The sequence below is a fragment of the Balaenoptera ricei genome, chromosome 6 (assembly GCF_028023285.1).
Source record: "Balaenoptera ricei isolate mBalRic1 chromosome 6, mBalRic1.hap2, whole genome shotgun sequence".
NCBI classification, from domain to species: Eukaryota; Metazoa; Chordata; class Mammalia; order Artiodactyla; family Balaenopteridae; genus Balaenoptera; species Balaenoptera ricei.
The window spans coordinates 68787121-68807283 of NC_082644.1; the positions used below are offsets into that span (position 1 = coordinate 68787121).

The window sequence follows — 20163 nt, forward strand, 5'->3', positions numbered from 1 at the left end:
AACAATCCAAGTTCAAAGGACACAGCATTTTAAATTCACAGATATTGACTCTGAGCATTTTACAGACAGGAACTATGTCTGGCCCATTTTAGATACTGGACAAATAATAATTGCATTGGCAGTTTACTGAATTTGTCAAGCAATGTAAGACATTTTTTGGTTAGGCACTTTTTGAGTCCAGTGTGTTATCACTGTAACAGGTGATAAAATGTTAAGACACACTGCTGGGTCTTTTCTGTGACTTAACAAATAATTTATTTCTGAAATATATGTACAACATATGTGAACATGCAACTGTAAATGACCACAACAGAGATCCTATCAAAAATGACTATAGGCAAAGGGATTTCTGGGACCTTTCATAACTAGTTATAACACAAAACATGCATATATAATCGTGTTTCCAAATCTACAGCTTGAATTGGTAGCTTGGTTATTTGATTCAGTGTGATGGTAACATTGAAAAATTCATATTATAGTAACCTCACTATGATTAGAATACTATCAATTATCCTAAAACAGGGAGAAATATTCTAAATCCTAACTTTTAAAGAACTCACTTAAAATACTTATTTATAACTAACTCAGAAAAAGGCCAAATGAGGACGTAGGTAAAAAATGTCTCTAAGCAGCTTCAAACCGATGTTACAATGTCCTCGCACAAAGGTCACCCACTTTTTCTAAAGGAGAGTTCCTCAAAGGACTCTTGAGATACAGCTTTTCATTGTGTGGTTTTCTTCCCTGCAGATTATAAGCAGTAAATTAAAAGGGTGGGGAGGACAATAGAACTATGCTCACTAACAGCAGTAAGAAGCAACAGCTGACAGTGAGGGAAGGGATGGGCAAACTATAACAGACAATAGAACTAAAAAAGCAAAGCTATTCAGAGCTGTGTAGTGTGAGCAAACAGCCCCGCACACCATTACAGGAATAGAGGACTTTATCTGTAAATGTAATTAAATGAATATTCATAATGACGACCAGTTTTTATACAGCTGGAATGCATACTTTATTTCCCATGGGTATGTGGAAACTATTATTCTAAATCTGAAGAGTTTTAACTGCTGTTGGTCACCACACTGTCATCGGACTGGAAGGGCCTACTACCATGGTGCGCCATGAAACCTTTCCGTTTTAGCACCGTGCTCCACACTGTTCACTATTACATTGTAACACATTATTACAAGAACCTCTATAACTCATTATGAGATTACCAAAGGCCACATTGCTTTCTTGAATCTATTGTTTAACTAGCTGGTTCCTAAAATACCCTTCTCTAATACTCCATGATACAGAGCGGTAAAATAAAACCACTGACGTTTAAGACTCTGTGCCTTCTCCAAGATGAGAGTATTATGTATCTAATAGTGGTGTCGTGAGGATTAAATGAGATAATGTACGTAAAACACTAAGCACAATGTCTGGGGCAGTAAAAGACCTCAGGAACGGTGGCTATTCTTATTTCAGCAAGCCCCAAACCCCTATTTTGCAGGTGCAAAAATTAAGCCTCAAGAGGAGAACTGATTTCCTAATGCTCTAATATCCAAGTTATTGTCCCGGATAAGCAGCTTAGCTGCGTGTGTTGGTTTGGGATATTGACAGGGCCTGGGGGCATGTTCCTGCAGGACTCCGGTCTGCAGAGAACTGGGCGAGTATGTTTGAACCGTGAGGCATTAGAGGCTATTCGATACCAACGGGTGTTCGAGATAGCCAGTTGTGTGCCAACAACATCCATCACCAACGTAAGCCATTCGTCTATCTCAATACACCCGGAAGCAGCAAGACCCTCAGATACAGCAGGTTGTTAGGTAACCGGGGACTAGGACGAGGCAAGTGACAGGACACGGGGGTGAGCTCACATCCTGGTTTCGTCAACTTTAAATAGGGACGAGCACTTCACGCGAGGGCTGAAGATGACGGGAACTAGGAACTAACTGGGTGCTATGTCAGACAGGTGTAAGTTACCCCACCTCCCAACGCCTTTCCCGGAGGGGGACCGCCATGCGTTTTCGAGTCCCGGAAGAGGGCGATTTCTTGCTCCTTAGTAGCGCTTACTTCCCGCCCTGTAGATAGTCAGGACTTCGCCTCTTCGCTGCGGAGCGAGGGCCGAACAAGCTCGGACCTTCCCCCTGCGCGCCACGCCGCGGCGGGACCGCGGGAGGCCTGCGCGCTGCCCATACGCGCCCCGCGCTCGCCTGCTCTAAGATGGCGGCGGAGGCACCACGCTCACACCCCGCCGCCCGCCCGCCTCCGAGTCGCGGCCTCAGGAGGCGGGAGCGGGCCGGGACGCGGAAAGCAGGAGCGCAAATGCGGCGCGGACCGTCCAAGCCAGCACGTTGCCTGCCGCCATGAAGCGTCTCGGCATGCTAGAAGCCAGCAGACGACTACGACCTGGAACACCACCGGCGCCTCAGAAACTGGGCGGGTGGGGGGCGGGGGCAAGGGGAAAAGGAAAAAAGAAAAAAAAAGAGAGCAGCGGCACATCCGGGACCCTCCGCCCGCCCCGCCCCGGAAATGACGTTTCGGTCGGAGGCGGAGCCACTCTTCAAAGTGGATTCTTCCTCAGCTGTAGCTGGTCGTTTACACAAGGTGTCTGGAATCGCCCTCGACACCCCCTCTCGTGGGTTAGCTGTTACCCTCTCCCGGCTGTGAGGCTTTTGGGCACTAAGCTGGTTGCTGCGACTGGCAGCTCTCGTTTCACAGAAAGTATACCTCGCACCACGACCCTAAATTCCTCCTCCAGCCTCGCCAGGACGTGTAGTACCGTACCTCCGAGGGAACCCTGGGGTGACCTCAGCCCGTGCCAAACTTAGCGCGTCTCTTCGGAACCCTTCCTCGGAACCCCGGCCTCGCGCCCAGCCCAACCCGGTTCGGGGGCTGTCAGTCACGGCACTGAGCCCGCCCCTTCCGGCCGCTAGCAGGGCCCGCCTCCTCCCCTCTTCCCTCCCCCACCCCTCCCCGTGTGAGTGTCTCCCTCTCCCTCTCGCTCCCTCTCTCTCTGCCTCTCTCTCTCTCTTTTGTGAGTTATAGCAACCGTTGCCTTGTGAATCAAGCGCCATAGTCACCGTAGTCCTGGCGACTGTTACCCATCAACAACAACTACTCCTCTCCTCCTCCTCCTCCTCTTCCTCCTCCTCCTCCCCACCACCACCATCTCCATCACCCACCAACAACACCACAATAATCCACAGCCAAGGTGAATATTCTTCGGTCTCTACATGTGTGTGGGAGCGTGTGGATGCGTGTGAACGCGTGTGTCCGTGCGTGTGTGTGTGTGTCCGTGTGTGCGAGCCGAGTGTGGCTGTGCGGGGGTCTCACTCCTGACACCGGGGTTGCAGCTGTGGCGCCGCTGCTGAGGGGTTCCGTCCCCCGGGCTTGTTTACAATGGACCGTGCGCGCTGCGGCTGGGTCGGGGGTGTGGGCGCCGCGCCGCCCGCCCGCCCGCCGGCCCCGGCCCTCCGCGGCCGCGCTTCAGGGATGGAGCGGGAGCTCGGGGGGCTGCGAGCCGAGCGGGAGAGGGAGCCACAGTTTTGCGTTGCGGACGGTGGAGCTCTCCCTTAGGTCTGGGTCTGAGGAGGAGGGTCAGGTGAAGAGATAAGGTTTTGTTTTTTTTTTTCTTTCTTTCTTTCTTTCAATTTTCTTCTTTTTCAAAGCTGCTTGGTTCCTGTTTCTTTCAAAAACCGAAATAGACAAGAATGTGCAAGGGGGGACCCACGAGGTGGTGTTTTGTTGTTGTTGTTCACTTGTGGGGCCTTGTTATGGGTTTTGTTATTTTTATCCTCGTACATCGGTGAACTTTTCCCACTGCCTCTTGCCTTCATTTTTGCCCCTCTTTGCCTTGTGCTAAATGAGCTGCTCTTCTTTTACCATCATCAGCTGCATGGTTTTCTTTTTTCTCTTTTAAAACTGTGTTTTCTTTGTGCTGCAAACAATCTTAATATCCATTCGGCACTCTTCCCTCCCCCTCTTTCTTCTCCCCCCACACCCCTTGCACACACACTGAAACCTGGGGCCTCTTCGCTGGGTTCTTTGCTGCATTGGGAAAGAGATCTTTTTTTAAAAAGTCTCTCTCCTCTCTCATTCTCGGTGTGTGTGTGTGTGTGTGTGTGTGTGTGTGTGTGTGTGTGAGTGTGATTTAAACCGGATGCAGGGCATCTGTGATACTTGGGTTAGTAGTTATTGACAGTGCTTTATCCTTCATGTGGAGATGGGAGGGGTACGAGTGAGGTTCCATTTCACTTTGATGAACCTCCTTCCCCTCAGTGGAGTGTTAACAATTTTCATTGTGGTTATGAGACTCTGTGTGTGACAGACAGGGAAAGGACATAAGGAAGCTTTGTGAGAACTCAGTTTACAGTGTTATTTGTGACAGTTATGGTACTTTAAAGAGTTTTTTTTTTTAATCTTCTCTGTTCGTTTTCCTTTGAGAGTTGAAATTGAAGTCAAGTTGTTCATAAAGAATGTATGAAGCTTCTCAACTTGAAACGTGTGTATATTTCACTTTCTTTGTGGTTGTTAAGATCTAGGCATGTGTGTTCTTAACATAGTCTTTTAAATTTATTTTTTGGTTTTCTTTGGACAGTGACTTAAACCTGCTGAAGAGAGAGAACTCTTTCCTTTTTAGGTCTTTCCTTCAAAACCGTATTTTTCTCTGTAGATTTGAATACTTCTCAGTCCTCAAGTTATAGGCTCTTAGAGGTAACCCAGTTTTACAGATCCTGTAAATTTGTTCATTTTTCAGTGTAATGTTTAATTAATTATCAGTAAAGAGTTTCGATAATGAATGTATGCTAAAACAAATATAGTGTACTATTATATTCGCACAAATTGAAGTTTCCAATTTGGAATTTTTAAATGCTTATTTAAATAGTCTTCTTTCTAACAGCAAACATATATTGATTTACCTGACAGAGCAGCCTGTGAATAATATGACAGTATTAATTATTCTTCAGAATGTCAGTGAGCAGGTTGGGTAATTGTAATGCTATTAAGGCTAATATTTTGTAAAATAAGAGTTAGGTTTTAAAAAAAAATCTTTTCTTTTTTAAAATCCATTTCCTTGTGATTGCTATTTTAAATGACGGTGATGTTTGTTCTGAAAGAAGTCTTTCTCAGAGCACTCAAATTTCTTTAAATTTGCCCTCCCCCCTCCCCAACCTGGGTTTCTTGCAAATCTCTAATACTAACTTGTATTTTTTTTTCTGTTCAGATGAGTGTCAAATGCCTGAACACTTTTGGATGGTGAAGTTCCTGGGTCCTATAAACTCTCTGAAGTTAATAGGAGTTTTGCTGTCTTGAGACAGTTTCAGACCTTATGCCATTTACATAATACATTTTCAGTCGAGTAGATTATATGCTATAATTTTATGGTTTAATATTTTTACTTGCAGTGTCCAAGAATTTTTTTGAGGCATTTCACTCATTACGACTATCTCAGGTTTTCTGTAATTCAGATTTTCATTCACAAGGTGATTTGAGAGCAGAACTTAAATTGAATTCTATTACCTATTCATTTTTAAAAGCACATATGTGATATAAAAGTTGCTGCTAGACATGCTTTGGACTCAAGTGTGTCAACATTATTCATACGTATTAAGTAAATAATAGAAATACTAACAAATGATAAATTTAAAAATTTAACACACTGATAAATGCTTAGTAACAATTTTTTTCTGAGATATTTTTCCTAGGAGGGACTATATTATGTATTTGTATTCTCTTGTGTTTGTTTTTAGACTAAAAAACGAACTCGGAAAAGTGTCCAAACTTTAAAGCTAAAATTATGAAATAGGAGTTACTTGTAACTTGTTTTAAATAGCTGAATATCTGTGATTCACTGTATGTCATAATGCCTATCTCAGTCTTTTTATATTATTGTGCCTATGAATTGCATTAAATGGTATATAGGCATATTTATGTAGTACATTTAAATGTATAACAGTAAACTAAAATGCATTTCTAAAATGCATCATTCCACAATGTTTTCATTATATGGGGTAGTTGTGCCTAATTTAAAAAATAGTATATTATTCCTCCAGTATTCAAATAGTCTTGTACTCTACTTAGGTACTCAAATAAAAGGTTTATAGTTTATGAGTACTGAAATAAAAAATTTATAGTTTATAAATTTAATATACTTTGATGCTAAACAAAACAATTTTAAAATCAGAAACAAATTTAATAGTAAAAAAATTACCATTAAAAAATTAGCAATTAAAAATGAATTGTAAATCAAGATAGATTTAATCTATTATTTAATCGATGATATGTGTTACTTTTTGGTAACATGTTTCATTTTTCTTGAGAAAGTTGATGTTTTATGTGCTTTCCTCTAAACTGTCAACTGAAGAAATCAGTAGGTGGAGTATGATCTTTGTGTCTCAGATTTTATAGTATGTGTGTGTGTGTGTGTGTGTGTGTGTGTGTGTGTGTTTAAAAGAGAAGATATAGCGTCAGATATGTAGGAAGAGTTAAAAAAATTTTTTTTCTGAACACTGTAGTAGGAATGTTACTTTGTTTTATTTTGTATTTCTAGTGAGCCTGTGTTACAAGAAATGAGAATACCAAACAAGGAGGCTTTCAAATTACAAAAGAGTCTTGGAAGACATAAACCTTTAAATTATGAAAAGTCTGCTATTTTTTTTGCTTGCTTTGTTTTTAATGCTGAGCATTAGGCTAAAAATCCTCTACTTCTAGTTACTTTAAAAATAAACACTTAGTTTCCCTAATGGAATCATTTGCTTTTAACTCTTTGGTATGGCTTCCCAGTGGCTGTTGCAAAACAGATTTTAAATTCCTCTCTGTTCACAGGTGCATAGTGTTCCCATATTTTGGAAATCCAAGATTAAGCGGATTTAACTAAATCTAGCTTTGTTAGGGACAGATGGCTGCTTTAAACAGGTGTCACTTTCATTTCTAGTGCATTGTGTTGGGACTTCCACCGGTTCACAAAAGGGCTGTCTAAAGCAGGTGGCATCCTTTGCTTTTGTCCTTAGTAAAATATACTTTTGGAGTTAATCATTTTCCTAGGAAGAGTTTTTTTTATTTTTTTTAAAGTAAAGGTTTTGAACTATTCAAATTGATTCCTAATTTAATTAGCATAACTTTTATTTTTGAATATCATTCTAGTTTTGAGCTGTGTAAGTTGCAGATCCTTTCAGAAGACACTTCAAATTCTTTAAAGCAATGATAAATTCCCTTTGAATCCAGAAAAGTACTCAGGAGCACTTTACACAATTAGTCAATTTATCTGAAGCAAAAAGCCAAGGCAGATTTGAATAAAGTGAAATTTGGTTAACATGACAAGTTAACTTTTGCCATCCCATACTTGAATTTTGGTGGGGGGCAGCATTATTTTAATTTAAATGATAAACGTTGAGAACCAGTGTTGTTTTTGTTGGTTATTTTAAATATTTTCAAATGAAAACATTTTCCTTATCTACTTCTATTGTTACTCTAAAGTTTTTAGTGCTGTTTTTAAGTGAAAATTGTTTTCAGGCATTAGTGTTTAAAAATATGTACTGGAGTAAATAAAAGAGTATCAACCTATTGATTTCTAAGGTTCATTTTTACTCGGATTCTATCCTTTTTTGGTGGAAATTTTATACATCTTACAACAGATGCACCAGAGGGTGCTGTGCTGTTTGCAACAAGAGATTATTATCACTAAGAATGTGAACTGATTAGAACTTTTATTTAAAGAAAAAAAATTTAATTACATATGCATTCAAGCATGTAATAGCCTTATTTCTATGGAGTTTCAATTTAATATACTGTCTTAATCGGCAGCTTTATATCAAAGCCTATCTTTCTGTGTACTAATATATATCAGCACAGCATAAAACAATATCAAGATTGATATCTTTGGCATAATCTGAATGTCAGCATTCATCCTATAGGCATATACATTTATCATCTTATGCAGGTATTTTAATCTGTATGTAAAAAATTTAGTTTAACTTGAAAATCATACTGTTTTGGCAGTATGGCTTTGTACTTCATAAATTTGGCATTGTTGCACATATCAGTATGTTGTATATCCTTATAACATTTATATATGGCATAATTAGTGATATGCTTTTTATGGTATAATCTAAAACTCTCTCAAAGGTATAAATGATAATAATAGTTATCAGGCTAATTAGGTCAACAACAATAATAACAGAAATTGGAGAATTTGGTCCCCACTTCATGCTGTTAGAATAGTCTGGTTTGAATATTTAACTTGGCTTTATTAACTGAAAAGTTTTAGATTCTCCACTTTCCTCTGTGCCTTATACTTCTAAACTGGAAGTGATCATATATTGCTTTCTGTATCTGAATATTTGTTCATAGAGATCTTTTTTTTTAGGAGAACTATTCAGTTCACTCTTTTGGGTTCTTCTTGCATCATTGACTTTACTTCCTCAGCAGTACATGTATACTCTAAAGGACAAATACTGAAGCAGTGGTAGTCAATATCTGCCTCAAGTAAGCTTAGAAAGATATAGTTATATCAAATAAACTTTTTTTTCCTCTAGATAATGGATTTATGTATACCGTCATCCCACATTTAAGTACAATCAGCAAAATATGATATTTTTTAAAAGTACCTTTATAAGACATGCCACAAAGAATCCAAAACATCAATAGAGAATAATAATATTTTTAAGTATTAGCCTTGCTAAAATAGGTTAGGCATTTTTCCTTAAAAATGTGATCCTACCAATTCATTAACATAAACTAATTAATTTATGCCACTAAAAATTTTAAGTGTATGACATTGTTTCAAAACCTTTATATTTGACATTTTATATATCACATCAAACTACAAGATGTATTTAATGAAAATGAATCAGTTAAAAAATTGGAATGTATTTAGAGTATCAAATAGGTATGTGTTTTGTTTTTTAAATAGATTGAGGATAAGAATATTGGTTAAAAACACAGGCTTTGGACTCAGATTTCAGATAATGTTATTAGCTATGGAATCTTGGACAGGCTGTTTAGCTTCATTTAGCCTCAGTTTTCTCATCTGAAAAATAGATCAGCCTTAATCTGCCTTATGGAGTTTTGTGAAGAGTAAAGGAGCTAATTCATGTAATGTGCTTTGCTCAGTATTTGACATGGAATACATGCTCAATACATGTTGGTTCTTAGGGAATACTGAGAAGATACCCAGTCTAATTTTTTTGCTATCTAAGAATCCTTTTAATACACTTCTGACCATATACTTCCCAGTGGGTCCTAAGTTTTGAAAGATTTTGCTCACTGATCTACACTCATTAAATAATTATTCCCTCTTCCACCCTTTTAAAAATAAATCAAAGACATGAAGCTATCAACTGTAGGTTTGGATTACCATTTGATAACCAGTCTTGTTATTACACTGAATTAATAGGGTGCTAGCCCAAAGTTATGTTTTAGTTTTACTTTGCAGCCTTATTGTAATGGATTCTTTTTATGTTTGGATAACTCTCCTGGTCTAGGGATCTCAGACTGAGAATTAATGATGTAATATTTCATAAACTCTTAACACTTCCCATTGTCCATTTCATTGTCCAATTGATATTTTCCTTTTCACATCTATTATACATGAATTCATTTGAAAACATTTTGAGCCCTATTTATAAACTTTATACAAAATGCAGTCATTAATATATAATAATGACAATAGTTGTATAAAGATGAGTTCATCAAGGAATTATTCCAATTTATATGCACTGCTTAGAATCGTTATTTTACTAACAGCAGAAAAATGTGAGGTCACCATTTGTTTACCTGTAGCAATAAGTAATTTTAGAAGAATTTGCCAACCCCAATCTTGAGGTATAAAGTAACCTCAAGAATGTTATTCAGTAAAACAAAATATGAAATAATAGTGGAAAAATAACGCCTTTGATTCCCTTTGTTAGGGCATTAAAGATGTTGAAAGAATCATTTTAGTTGACTGCTATATCTAAAGTTACTATTCAGTAATTTGCTATATTTCTATTTGTCTAAGCATTTTGACTAAGAATGAAATGTTTTTCTCATTTTACAGTGATCTAAATAGCCCGATCTCTCCCAAAGTGGAAATGTGGTTTATACATTACAATTGAAAATTTATCTGATACCGTGTGTCATCTTTTTTGCTGAAGCATTGTGTATTGTACAGGCTTTTTGCCTGTCTCTCTCATCTTACCTGCTCCCATCCTCCTACTCCTGTTAAATGTTCAATTAATTATATGATTCCTTTTATATTATTTTTATAGATAATTAGTCCCAACATAAAAAGTATGCAGACTCTCAGCTCAACCATCTCCTCTGCTTCCTTTCTCCAGTGAATCTGGCACATATTTTAAAGGGAACTTTTGGAAAAAGGCTAGGAAATGTGACTTATTAGGTGGTAAGGTTATATATCATTCTTACCGTTTTTAATCATCCATTATCTTCTTACAATTTCTATCCATCTGACTGCCCTCATGAACAAATACATACCCTTGTTCCACTAATGATGTAACCTGAGCATAATTATGCTCCACGAGTTTCCCTTCCTAGTCCCGGCTATGTACTGGCCTCTGGCTGAGCACTTTAGGTTAAATCTCTTGTCTAGTCCCAAAATACTGTGTTTGCGCAGTCACATGTGCCTGCCCATTGCTGACTTTTAACTCCTGGATTCTTCTTTCTCACTACTTTTATTAGAAGCTGTAATACCCGATCAGTATTGCTTGCCTTTACTTTACAGTGCCTGGTCAAGATTACCAGAGGTCTTCCTGTTTAGGCAAAAATGGGCAAGGGATAATAGGAGCTGAGCCCAGGAAAGCTAAGAGTGAGGCAGCTGGCCTGAAAATGAAAGTACATTAGTTGGTGAGAGGAGACCTAAATGGAGAGGTGATGTGGAAGGAGAAAAGAGAGAGGGTGAGTAGGCTAAGAAATAAAGGTCTTCAAAAGTGCCAGCCAAAGGAGAGTAAAGAGGAGGAAAAAAGCTTCTGTTCTGGTACTCAGTCTGCCACTAAGTGAAAAACCTTAGGCTAGTCACTTAAACCTCCTAGCTCTCAGTTTCTCCATTTGTAAAATGAAACAGTAGTGCTATGTGGTCGCTAAAGCCCTTTCCCGCACTAATAGTCTATGATTCCATGGTGAGATTGGTGTGGAAAAAGGGAAACATGCCAATAACATGGAGCCTGGAATTGGTGTTTCCTTTATTGATGGCATTTTGCTTGCCTATTGTTTCTTCTGATAAGAACAACAAAGAAGGAAAACCCAGGGCCTGGGTCTAGCATAATGGCCCTACCTATGTCACAGTCTCAGAAGCTTCTACCATTTCAGTGGCCCCTGTAGGGAGCTACGGCCAAGTGCCCTGATGTTCTCACCCACAGAGGAATTAGCTGAGTCTCACAGCTTGAGCTCCTGCTGTGCCAGCTCCTCTATGTCTGTGTGCCAGACAAGTGTCTGACAGTTGGGGCTCCTGCCTGTTGCTCCCCAATGAGGTATTTAAAACAGGACATAATTTCCCAAGTATGTGGATAGACAAATTAACAGAGAAAGCGGGGTGGGGTGGCGAGGAACCCAAGCCTCTGCGAGCTCCTCTCCTCTCTCTGTCTCTCTGTCTCTCATTAGAAGCAAGAAAAATTAATTTAATTTCTGTTGATCTCATTTTTCAACATTTCTTCCCCAGTTATTAAAGCCTTGACTTTTTTCTTCCCTTCATGCTATTCAGCTAGTTTTGAAAAGACCTAAAATCCTGTCAAGGAGTCCGGGCAAATTCTGAGGGCTTTTGGACTACTTCGGGGCCCTGCTGTGGGGAGCATTGCCATCTTCCACACTAGTATTCTTTTGTATTTTCCCATTGGCGATAATTGCTGCTTTTCATTTTTCTGAATATTGTTTATACTTGGATAGCATTTTTAAAATTTAGGTTTAGTGGCAGAAAAATTGTGTCTTTTGGTCAAGAGGTATGCATTTTCATAACTTTAAAAAAATTTTTATTGGAGTATAGTTGATTTACAATGATGTGTTAGTTTCAGGTGTACAGTAGAGTGAATCAGTTATACATATATCCACTCTTTTTTAGATTCTTTTCCCATATAGGTCATTCCAGAATATTGAGTAGAGTTCCCTGTGCTATAGAGTAGGTCGTTATTAGTTACCTGTTTTATATATAGTAGTGTGTATATGTCAATCCCAATCTCCCAATTTACCCCCCCCCCCTTTTTCCCCACTGGTAACCATAAGTTTGTTTTCTATGTTGGTGACTCTATTTGTTTTGTAAATGAGTTCATTTGTACCATTGTTTTTAGATTCCACATATAAGCAATATCTTGTGGTATTTGTCTTTCTCTGTCTGACTTACTTTGCTCAGTACTTTAATGTTAATTTGACAAGTGCACTTACAAGATTTTAGAGGATTGCATGCTGTGAAAGGAAGTATTTTTGCATTAGTTCAAGATAAGTCTTATATTCTGCTCTATCTCACCTCACCTCTTTTACCAGTTTAATAAGGAGTGTATGAAAGATTCATAGATTGTAATTGTTGCTTTTAAAATTATTTTTGAATGCTATTTTTATTGATAGAATCGTATTCAAGTTTCTGAACTACAGATCTGAATGACTGATGGCTTTATACATTTCAGTATAAAACTATCATCCTTAAAAATGCATCTGGCCCTCTTCAGTCTCAATCAGCGTAGTTTATCTTAATGTGCAAAACCATTTTAGAAACCCTTTGCTAGTCACTTAAATTTCTTTCTTCCATGCTTTAGTTTTGGGAGTGGTGAGGGAGGGTTGCTGGAGAGGGGCAGGAAGAGGGAGATACATTTAGAAATCATATCCTGTTTCCATTGTTGAATACTCGTGCATTGCATACTCTATCCAGTTTGTTTTCCTGGACTGTGACGTTTTGGTGGAAATAGAGGTTGGGGTGGGGAGTGCAGAGCATGGGGAGGGGAGAAACAGAAATGACTCAGGTGATCCAGTATGTCTTCCAGATCTATTTCCTTTCCTGTTGTAGTATTATGCAGAGTACACACACTTTTGTGAGGATAGGCATTTTATTACTTCATATTTGTCTGTGATTCCTTTTCTCCTAAAGATTGACTGTATCTGTATATGTCTATCCCTTAGTATATTGGTGTGCAATAATATCTTTCTCTTTTAAAGAACCTATATTGTGATTTAGTCATGCACAGATTTAGAAAGGTAGAAGACAATAGTGAGAAAATTTAGTTTGTGTGCTAGATAACAGAAATGATGCTTTAAATCCACCTCTCTACATTTTGCTTTGGGTGGATTGTTTTGTGGATATATTTTTTTGCAGTAGAACCTAGGTTTTTCCCCTATTCCTATTGAGGCTGACATTTTAAAGAACCAAAGAGTGTAATCTGTCACATCAGGCTTTCACTGATTGACATCTGGTTATATCTGATGACAATCTTGGAGATGAGTTTTAATGAAGTGTCAGCATAAGGGTCATTAAAAAAACACATGAAAAGATATTATATTAGTGATCTGAAAATCACTTTTACCATCTTAAATATACAATATGCATATTTTGATGTGCCACGATGAAAGCCCAACATGAAATATTGATATACAGGCACCAGATAAAGTTAGATTCTTTGTTTCGATCATGTAACATAATCACATTGCATGCTTCTAAAGGACATTTCAAAACATATTTTGTTTAAAAAGTCACTTTATATTTTTAGGGTGTACTTATATTAAGAAAAATGGATTTTATCTTATATATAGTGTTTTGTGTATATGTGTGTGTTTGTGCATAGACCTTTACAAAGTCATTTTAATTGGTACTTCAGAACTTCTGTCAACACTGCTTTTGCTCGCTGGTTTCCGCATTCTACATATCTAGGAGCTACTCCAGTGCTATTTTGTTGAGGCAAAGAAAATTAGGGGAAATGTTTGACTTAAGTTCTTTGAATGACCTTCCTGTGATTTGGGGAACGATTTTTAATGGTTCCTCACATTATACGGTGATATTTAGAGGCTTTTAGTTAACTTTTAGTTAACAAAGGCCATGAACGCTGAAATTGAATTAAGTTATTAAAGGCAAAAATTGTAATTCTGATTATAGTAGGTTAAGATATTGTGCTGCTGGATCAACATTTGATCTATGCCTTTATTTTTAGAAGTCTGCCGAGTTTTGAAATTTAAAACCTTTTAAATAATGTTGAATGAGTGGCACTGTATAATAGATGTGGACTTATATTTCACCAGAGGTTTGAGAGCCATATGGTTTGGAAGTAAGTGGGTTTTATCTTTGAAATTGGGAGGTGATGTATTTTAATATTTTGATTGGGTTAGATTTACTTGAGTATTTACTGGTCTTGTTAGAAATGCCAGTGACCATGGAATGGAGACAAAGATCAAAGTCATTTGTGGGAGGAGGTCATTATAGTGATCCTGATATGTCACTCACCTGCAGTCATGCTGTCCTTGATAAACTTTAAAATAAAGACATCTTCCTTGGATAATATAAACCTCTCTATGATATTGCATTTTTATTAATTTACACAGCTGTCTGGAATTTCCTAAATCCTGTAGCACAGTCTTGTGTAATGCATTGTCCGTGAGCTTTAGAAGCTCCAGCTTACCCTCTGGTTTACAAACCTTAGAAAGAATGCTAATAGATGACACCGCATGCCTAGAACAACACCTTAATCTGAAGGAATGGGGTAAGATGAGGGTAAATTGGGGCAGGATCATATAGTTGGAAAAATTAGAGTACGAATAATGGTTAGAGAAAAAGAAGGGTGATGTTAGGGTCTACATAAGAAATTCAGTTTGCCATATTAAGCATACTTAGTAATATTACCACTACAATTAATAACATTATTTCTAATATTTTATTCAGAAACGTTCTAGCAGAGACATAAGAAGTAATTGGATATGTTAGTCTATAAGCTTGTAGTTTTACATCATTGTTCTTTAGCTTTACTTTTGAATGAGGAATTAAGGGATTTATACCAATGTGTATTTAGTGCCAGTACTATTTTGGTTAATTTAGGAATCCTGAAATGGCTCAGCTTTCTATTGGGTTTTAAGGATTATTTTGAAAGAAAAGAGAGAAATTAGGTATTTGATACGAAATTATATATTCTCAGCTATGTGGACGTATTTTTTAAGATTTCAAATTTTAGAAGGCAGAAATGATGGAGATGATATTTAGGAATCAAGAAGGGTAAAAACAACGTATAGGAGGAGACATTGAAAATGCAGTTAGATGAAATTAGAAAAGTTTGAAATAAAGATTAAAAATAAGGTGAGATGGATAAATCAAAGTATGAATGGTGAGATAATTTGTTGGGTGAATAATTATTTACTTTTTTGCCTTACTTGATTTTAACGAATAGGGGAAGCTGAGAAACAGATTATACCTATGTCTCTTATGGACACTACATTACTTTTTTTGTCTGAAATATCTACAATAAAGCTCTGAGACCTTTGACTATTATTGTATGGGATTTCACTATTAATGTTGTATATAGAAAAGAATTAAACAGATGTATCAGAGTTTTCTTGTAATTATTTTATTGTTACAAAGTTATATATTATTATAGGAAGTTAATATATTCAATTAGAATATCTGATTAGCTTATCTAATATCTAAAGCAGTTTACATATGGGAAGCCAATATATAGTGAAAAACTGTGTACCATAAATGTATATATTCTTAAAACTTTCTTTTTTTAAAACTTTTGAAACTAACAGTGAAGAATATAGAATAGTATAGTGAACCCTCATGTGTCCATCACACAGACCTAAGGATTATTACGTTCTGTTGTTCTTAAAGCTATATAATTTGAAATAATTTGTTTATTGAAATAAACTTGAATCCTATTTTGTTCTACATTGTTCTGAAAAAATTTAAGTCTAATGTTAAGAACAGACTCAATGTAGCCTTGAAACAGTGCTTACATTATATTTAAAACAAAGTATTTAAGAGTGGTTGATCTTCATGTTGTTTCTTCTCAGCACAGCATTTGTAAATCAAGAAATTTGTTCTCATTTATTGGTCAAGTCTTTTGTTTAGTAATTTCCAGTGTCTTCTACTTGAAATCAGACCTATCATTAAAAAAGGGATCAAGCACAAGGGCTGCAGCCCTTGTTTGCAGGATGCAGGAAAACAAGTGTCTTGATATATACCTCCCAGAGGTGAAAGGGATTAATATTTTGTACATCATTCTTTTAATTTGTTTGTGGGTAGATTATATTGCTCTACTTATTCTGTATTGGAGTAACTCCCCAATAGCAAATAACTTAATGTTCTAATTTGGAAGAACACCATGTGAAGGAAAGCTTTATCAAAGAATTGACTTGTATTGTAGAACCTGACCCTGTTTGCATGGCAGCTAAGCTTTTGAGTCTGAAGCTGGAGCTGGAGCCTCAAGCCACCTATAGTGAGTGCCTTCTTTCCTTAGGGGCCCAACTTCAGCCTTTCTCCCTGTTTCTACTTAACTATTCTACGGCCATATTCTTCTGCCCCTTTACTATGTCTGATCTGCACAGCTGACCAAAAGGGGTAGCCAGGATGCTGGAGTAGAGATTAAAGAGGTAAAAAGGTCTGTTGCTAGAGTTAAACATGCTTCCAAATGGGGCAAATATATAGATTCCAGTAGAGACATAATTAGGATGTTTTATTTTAGAAACAGAATTTTTAAGTTGTAACAGACTTTGGAGGTTATCTCGTTTAACTCCCCCAACCCCCATTTATGTGAAAGAAAACGGAGGTTAAGTGACTTGGACATATAACATTTATCAGAGCTGGGGCTGTTGAGCCCTAGGCTCCTCACTCCTCGACCAGTGTTCTTATGGTATATATCATAGCTGGTGAAAACCTTTCCTTAAAGGCAGGCAGCGCAAATGTGCTGCCGTAAGTATTCACTCTACTTGCTTATTTTAGCTAGAGTTTGAGCTCCATATTTTTCCTAGAAAAAGTAAAGTTTTATAATTCTGTATTCAGTATTTGAATAAATATTTTAATTTTTATCATCTTCCAACTATAATTTTTGTATATAGGTCATTATTTAATTGCTTTATTTTAAAATGATATAGAAATGCAATTAAAAATTTTTTCCCAAAATTTTAAATAGGCTGTACATTAAGGGGAAGTACCATACTTGCTTGTTTTTTTTTTAAAAAAGAAAATAGTAGATTTGTAATCCCTATCGTTCGTATTTTCCCTTGCTGGGTGTTAGTGATAATATGTAATAATTTGATGAGGGTAAGGACGATTCTAATCATCCTAAAGATTGTTGTAAAAATTCATTGAATTTTTAATTATAAAAATGGAAATATTTGTTCCTGTAGGTCACTCTCTTGAGGAGCGAAAGTAAAATTACTGGCAGCTGATATTGGTCATACAAGCTGAGACTTGCCTGGCTGGGATTTAAAGGTGCTGCAGCACTCTTAAGTAAGAGAGCCAACGAATGAGAATGTGAAGGGACTGCCCTTTATTCCATAGCAACCAGAAGCAATACCAGCAGTCATGCTATTATATGACTTCTTATTTTCTTAATCTGAGCTTTTGGAAGGATATATTGTTTACTGATTAATAGTATGAGACTGTGGCAGGAATAAGTAATTACCAAGATTTTGTCTTATTTTTCTCTGTGTGTGTTAGAATTGGAAGTAAACCTATGAGGTCAGGCTTGAACTTACTTTTGGTATCCTGTTTTGTGATAAAGATGACCTTTATCATTTGAGCACTAACCCTGTTGATTATTTGAAATAATCCACCTCAGAGAGACCAAGAAAATGACAAATAACCGAACTTTCTAGCAGTAATCTGATGCTCTTACCAGCTTCATTTGTGGTACCAAAGGATACATTTACATAAAACAAGAGTAGGTTTCCTATAGGGGAAAACCATTTGTCTTTCGCTCTTAACAAGGTAAACCCCCATGGACAAACCTTTCTTGTAAAACTGTTCCCCTTGGATTTCTCCTCACCTTCAATAAAAAAGGAACTATGGTAAACAGAGGTATGATGAAATATTAGTTAGCTCTTGCATTTTTGCCTAGAAGTTACTCATTCTTAATCTTAATTTTTGTTTGTTTGTTTGTGTTTTATTTATTTGCCTGTGACGGGTCTTAGTTGTGGCATGCGGGATCTTTCATTGCGGCGCACGGGCTTCTCTCTAGTTGTGGTGCACGGGCTCCGTCCAGAGCATGCGGGCTCCGTCCAGAGCATGCGGGCTCCGTAGTTGTGGCACGCGCCGGCTTAGTTGCCCCAGGGCATGTGAGATCTTAGTGCCCCAACCAGGGATCGAACCGGCGTCCCCCGCATTGGAAGATGGATTCTTAACCACTGTACCACCAGGGCAGTCCCAATCTTAATGGTTTTATTTTTTCAATTTAATGAGAATTAAGAGAGAATCAGAATGCAGTGCATTAAATCAATTTTGCTTTTTGTTAACTAAAGAAAAGGGGTTTTGTTTTGGGGCGTGGGTGTGGAGGGATCTGAATCATTTACTTTTAGACTTAACTATATTCCTGATTTGCCAACACACCTACTGGCCCATAAAATGGAACAGAAAATACAAATAATTTAGATGAAAAGAAAATGCTAAATACTCGGAAGTCTAAACTGAGGTTTGAATATAGAGGTTGAGTTACCAGTTACTAAATACTACACTGCTGTATTTGTTGGGTATAAAGAGGAAGAATCTAAAACATGGTGTGTGGTCTTAATATCTTATGAATTTATAATCTGGATAAATTTTTACTAAAACTGTTTCTAAATATGGATTAATAGAATCCTCTAAAAAGAAGGTACTTTGGATGTTTTCAAATAGCCCAGAATTTTATGTTTTAGGGGTCACCATCTTTTAGGATTCCTTATTGCCTATTCGTCAGAATTATTTAAGAAATATTTATTGAGTGACCATAGCCTTTGTTGTTAGGAAGCTTATGGTCTAGGGTACCTTTTCAAATTTATATTTCACCATTCTGCTCTGTAACTTCTCTTTTCTGGCCAGCCTGGCTTTTGATATTGTGTAATTGATTAAAAGCATGAACTTCAGAATGAACAACCCTGGGTTTGAATTCCAGTTCTGCTACTGATTAGTAGTTTAACCTTAGGCAGATTACTTAAAATACTGTTTCAAAAAATTAGATTAGATGACATAGGCAAATAGAACTGTGTCTGACATCCAAGTGCTTAGTCAGTGGCAGTTGCTGTTACTTCTCTATAGTCACCTGAATTCTGTCTTGTCCTTTCTCTTCTCTATTACTTGGGTCTCATCGTTTATTCTATTTAAAATGTGTTCCCCACCCTGCTTAAATTCATCTCTCCTAAACTTAAGAGTGGTCCCTAACTTGATGGGTTTACTTTTAATGAATTTCTTATTAACACAGCTATTGATAGCTAATTGTGATTTAGATTTATGGCTGTAAATGTTTGATCTTTCCAAATTGTTTGTAAGCTTCCAAAGGGCAAATGACTACACAATAGGTTTTTGAACTCAGCACAAAACCCAGTGGCCTTTCCTAGTAGAAGCAATCAATGAATAATTATTGATTAAGCCTCAGATTGTTTATCTCTAATCAAATTATAGAAAACACATTTAACCATTTTATAACTTTGTCTAGCCCTGATTTTATAATGACCATTTGAGCAATGCAGTTCTATTATTCCAAATGGATTTTTTAACTTCCTGTTTTTTAAAATGGATTTAATGGAATGAATTAAATGATTTCATGAGTTTTTGATATTTCTTCAAATTAGCATCATCTAGCATGGAGTAGATTTGGGCTGACCTAATCAGGGACTGTTTTCCTCTTACCTTTCAAATGACATTTTGTTACCTAACTCTGTATCTGTATATGCATTTTATACACAAACACACATATGTGTGTGTGTGTGTGTGTGTGTGTGTGTGTGTGTGTGTGTATGAAATTTCAGACTTGCCTGGAATTTCCTTAGTGTCTGACAAGACTAATTTCTTAGTTTCAGAACTTGGAGAGTCCCTTTTAGGATTCAGTACCTTTTTCCTATTTTCTGGTTGTGGCACAGTGTGGAAATTCCTAATGCTACTTAATATCGGAGAGACATGGGGGGCATTATGAGAACTTTTTTGGGGGGGCTACTTCAGATACCCCCAAACTCTTTAGTGTCTCCTTTTGTTGCCTACCTTCACTGTTCCTACTGGGATGTCCACAAAGTGCAGAATTAGGGCATGAGTTC

The 20163-nt window shown here is 37.3% G+C and overlaps 1 protein-coding gene across 8 annotated transcripts in view; it reads left to right on the plus strand.

Moving 5' to 3' along the window:
- The first annotated feature begins 2962 nt into the window (after nt 1-2962).
- Nucleotides 2963-20163, plus strand: part of RFX3 (regulatory factor X3) — a 295722-nt gene continuing 278521 nt past the window's right edge. For 7 of the 8 annotated variants that reach the window (XM_059924794.1, XM_059924802.1, XM_059924795.1 and 4 more), the window contains exon 1: nt 2963-3196. Coding sequence is in view for 1 of the 8 variants with exons in the window: in XM_059924798.1 (XP_059780781.1) it covers nt 4465-4486 (22 nt within the window). In the remaining 7 variants the exon portion in view is untranslated. Of the gene's footprint in view, nt 3197-4428; nt 4487-20163 lie in introns of all 8 variants that reach the window. The other variant, XM_059924798.1, reaches the window with a different exon arrangement.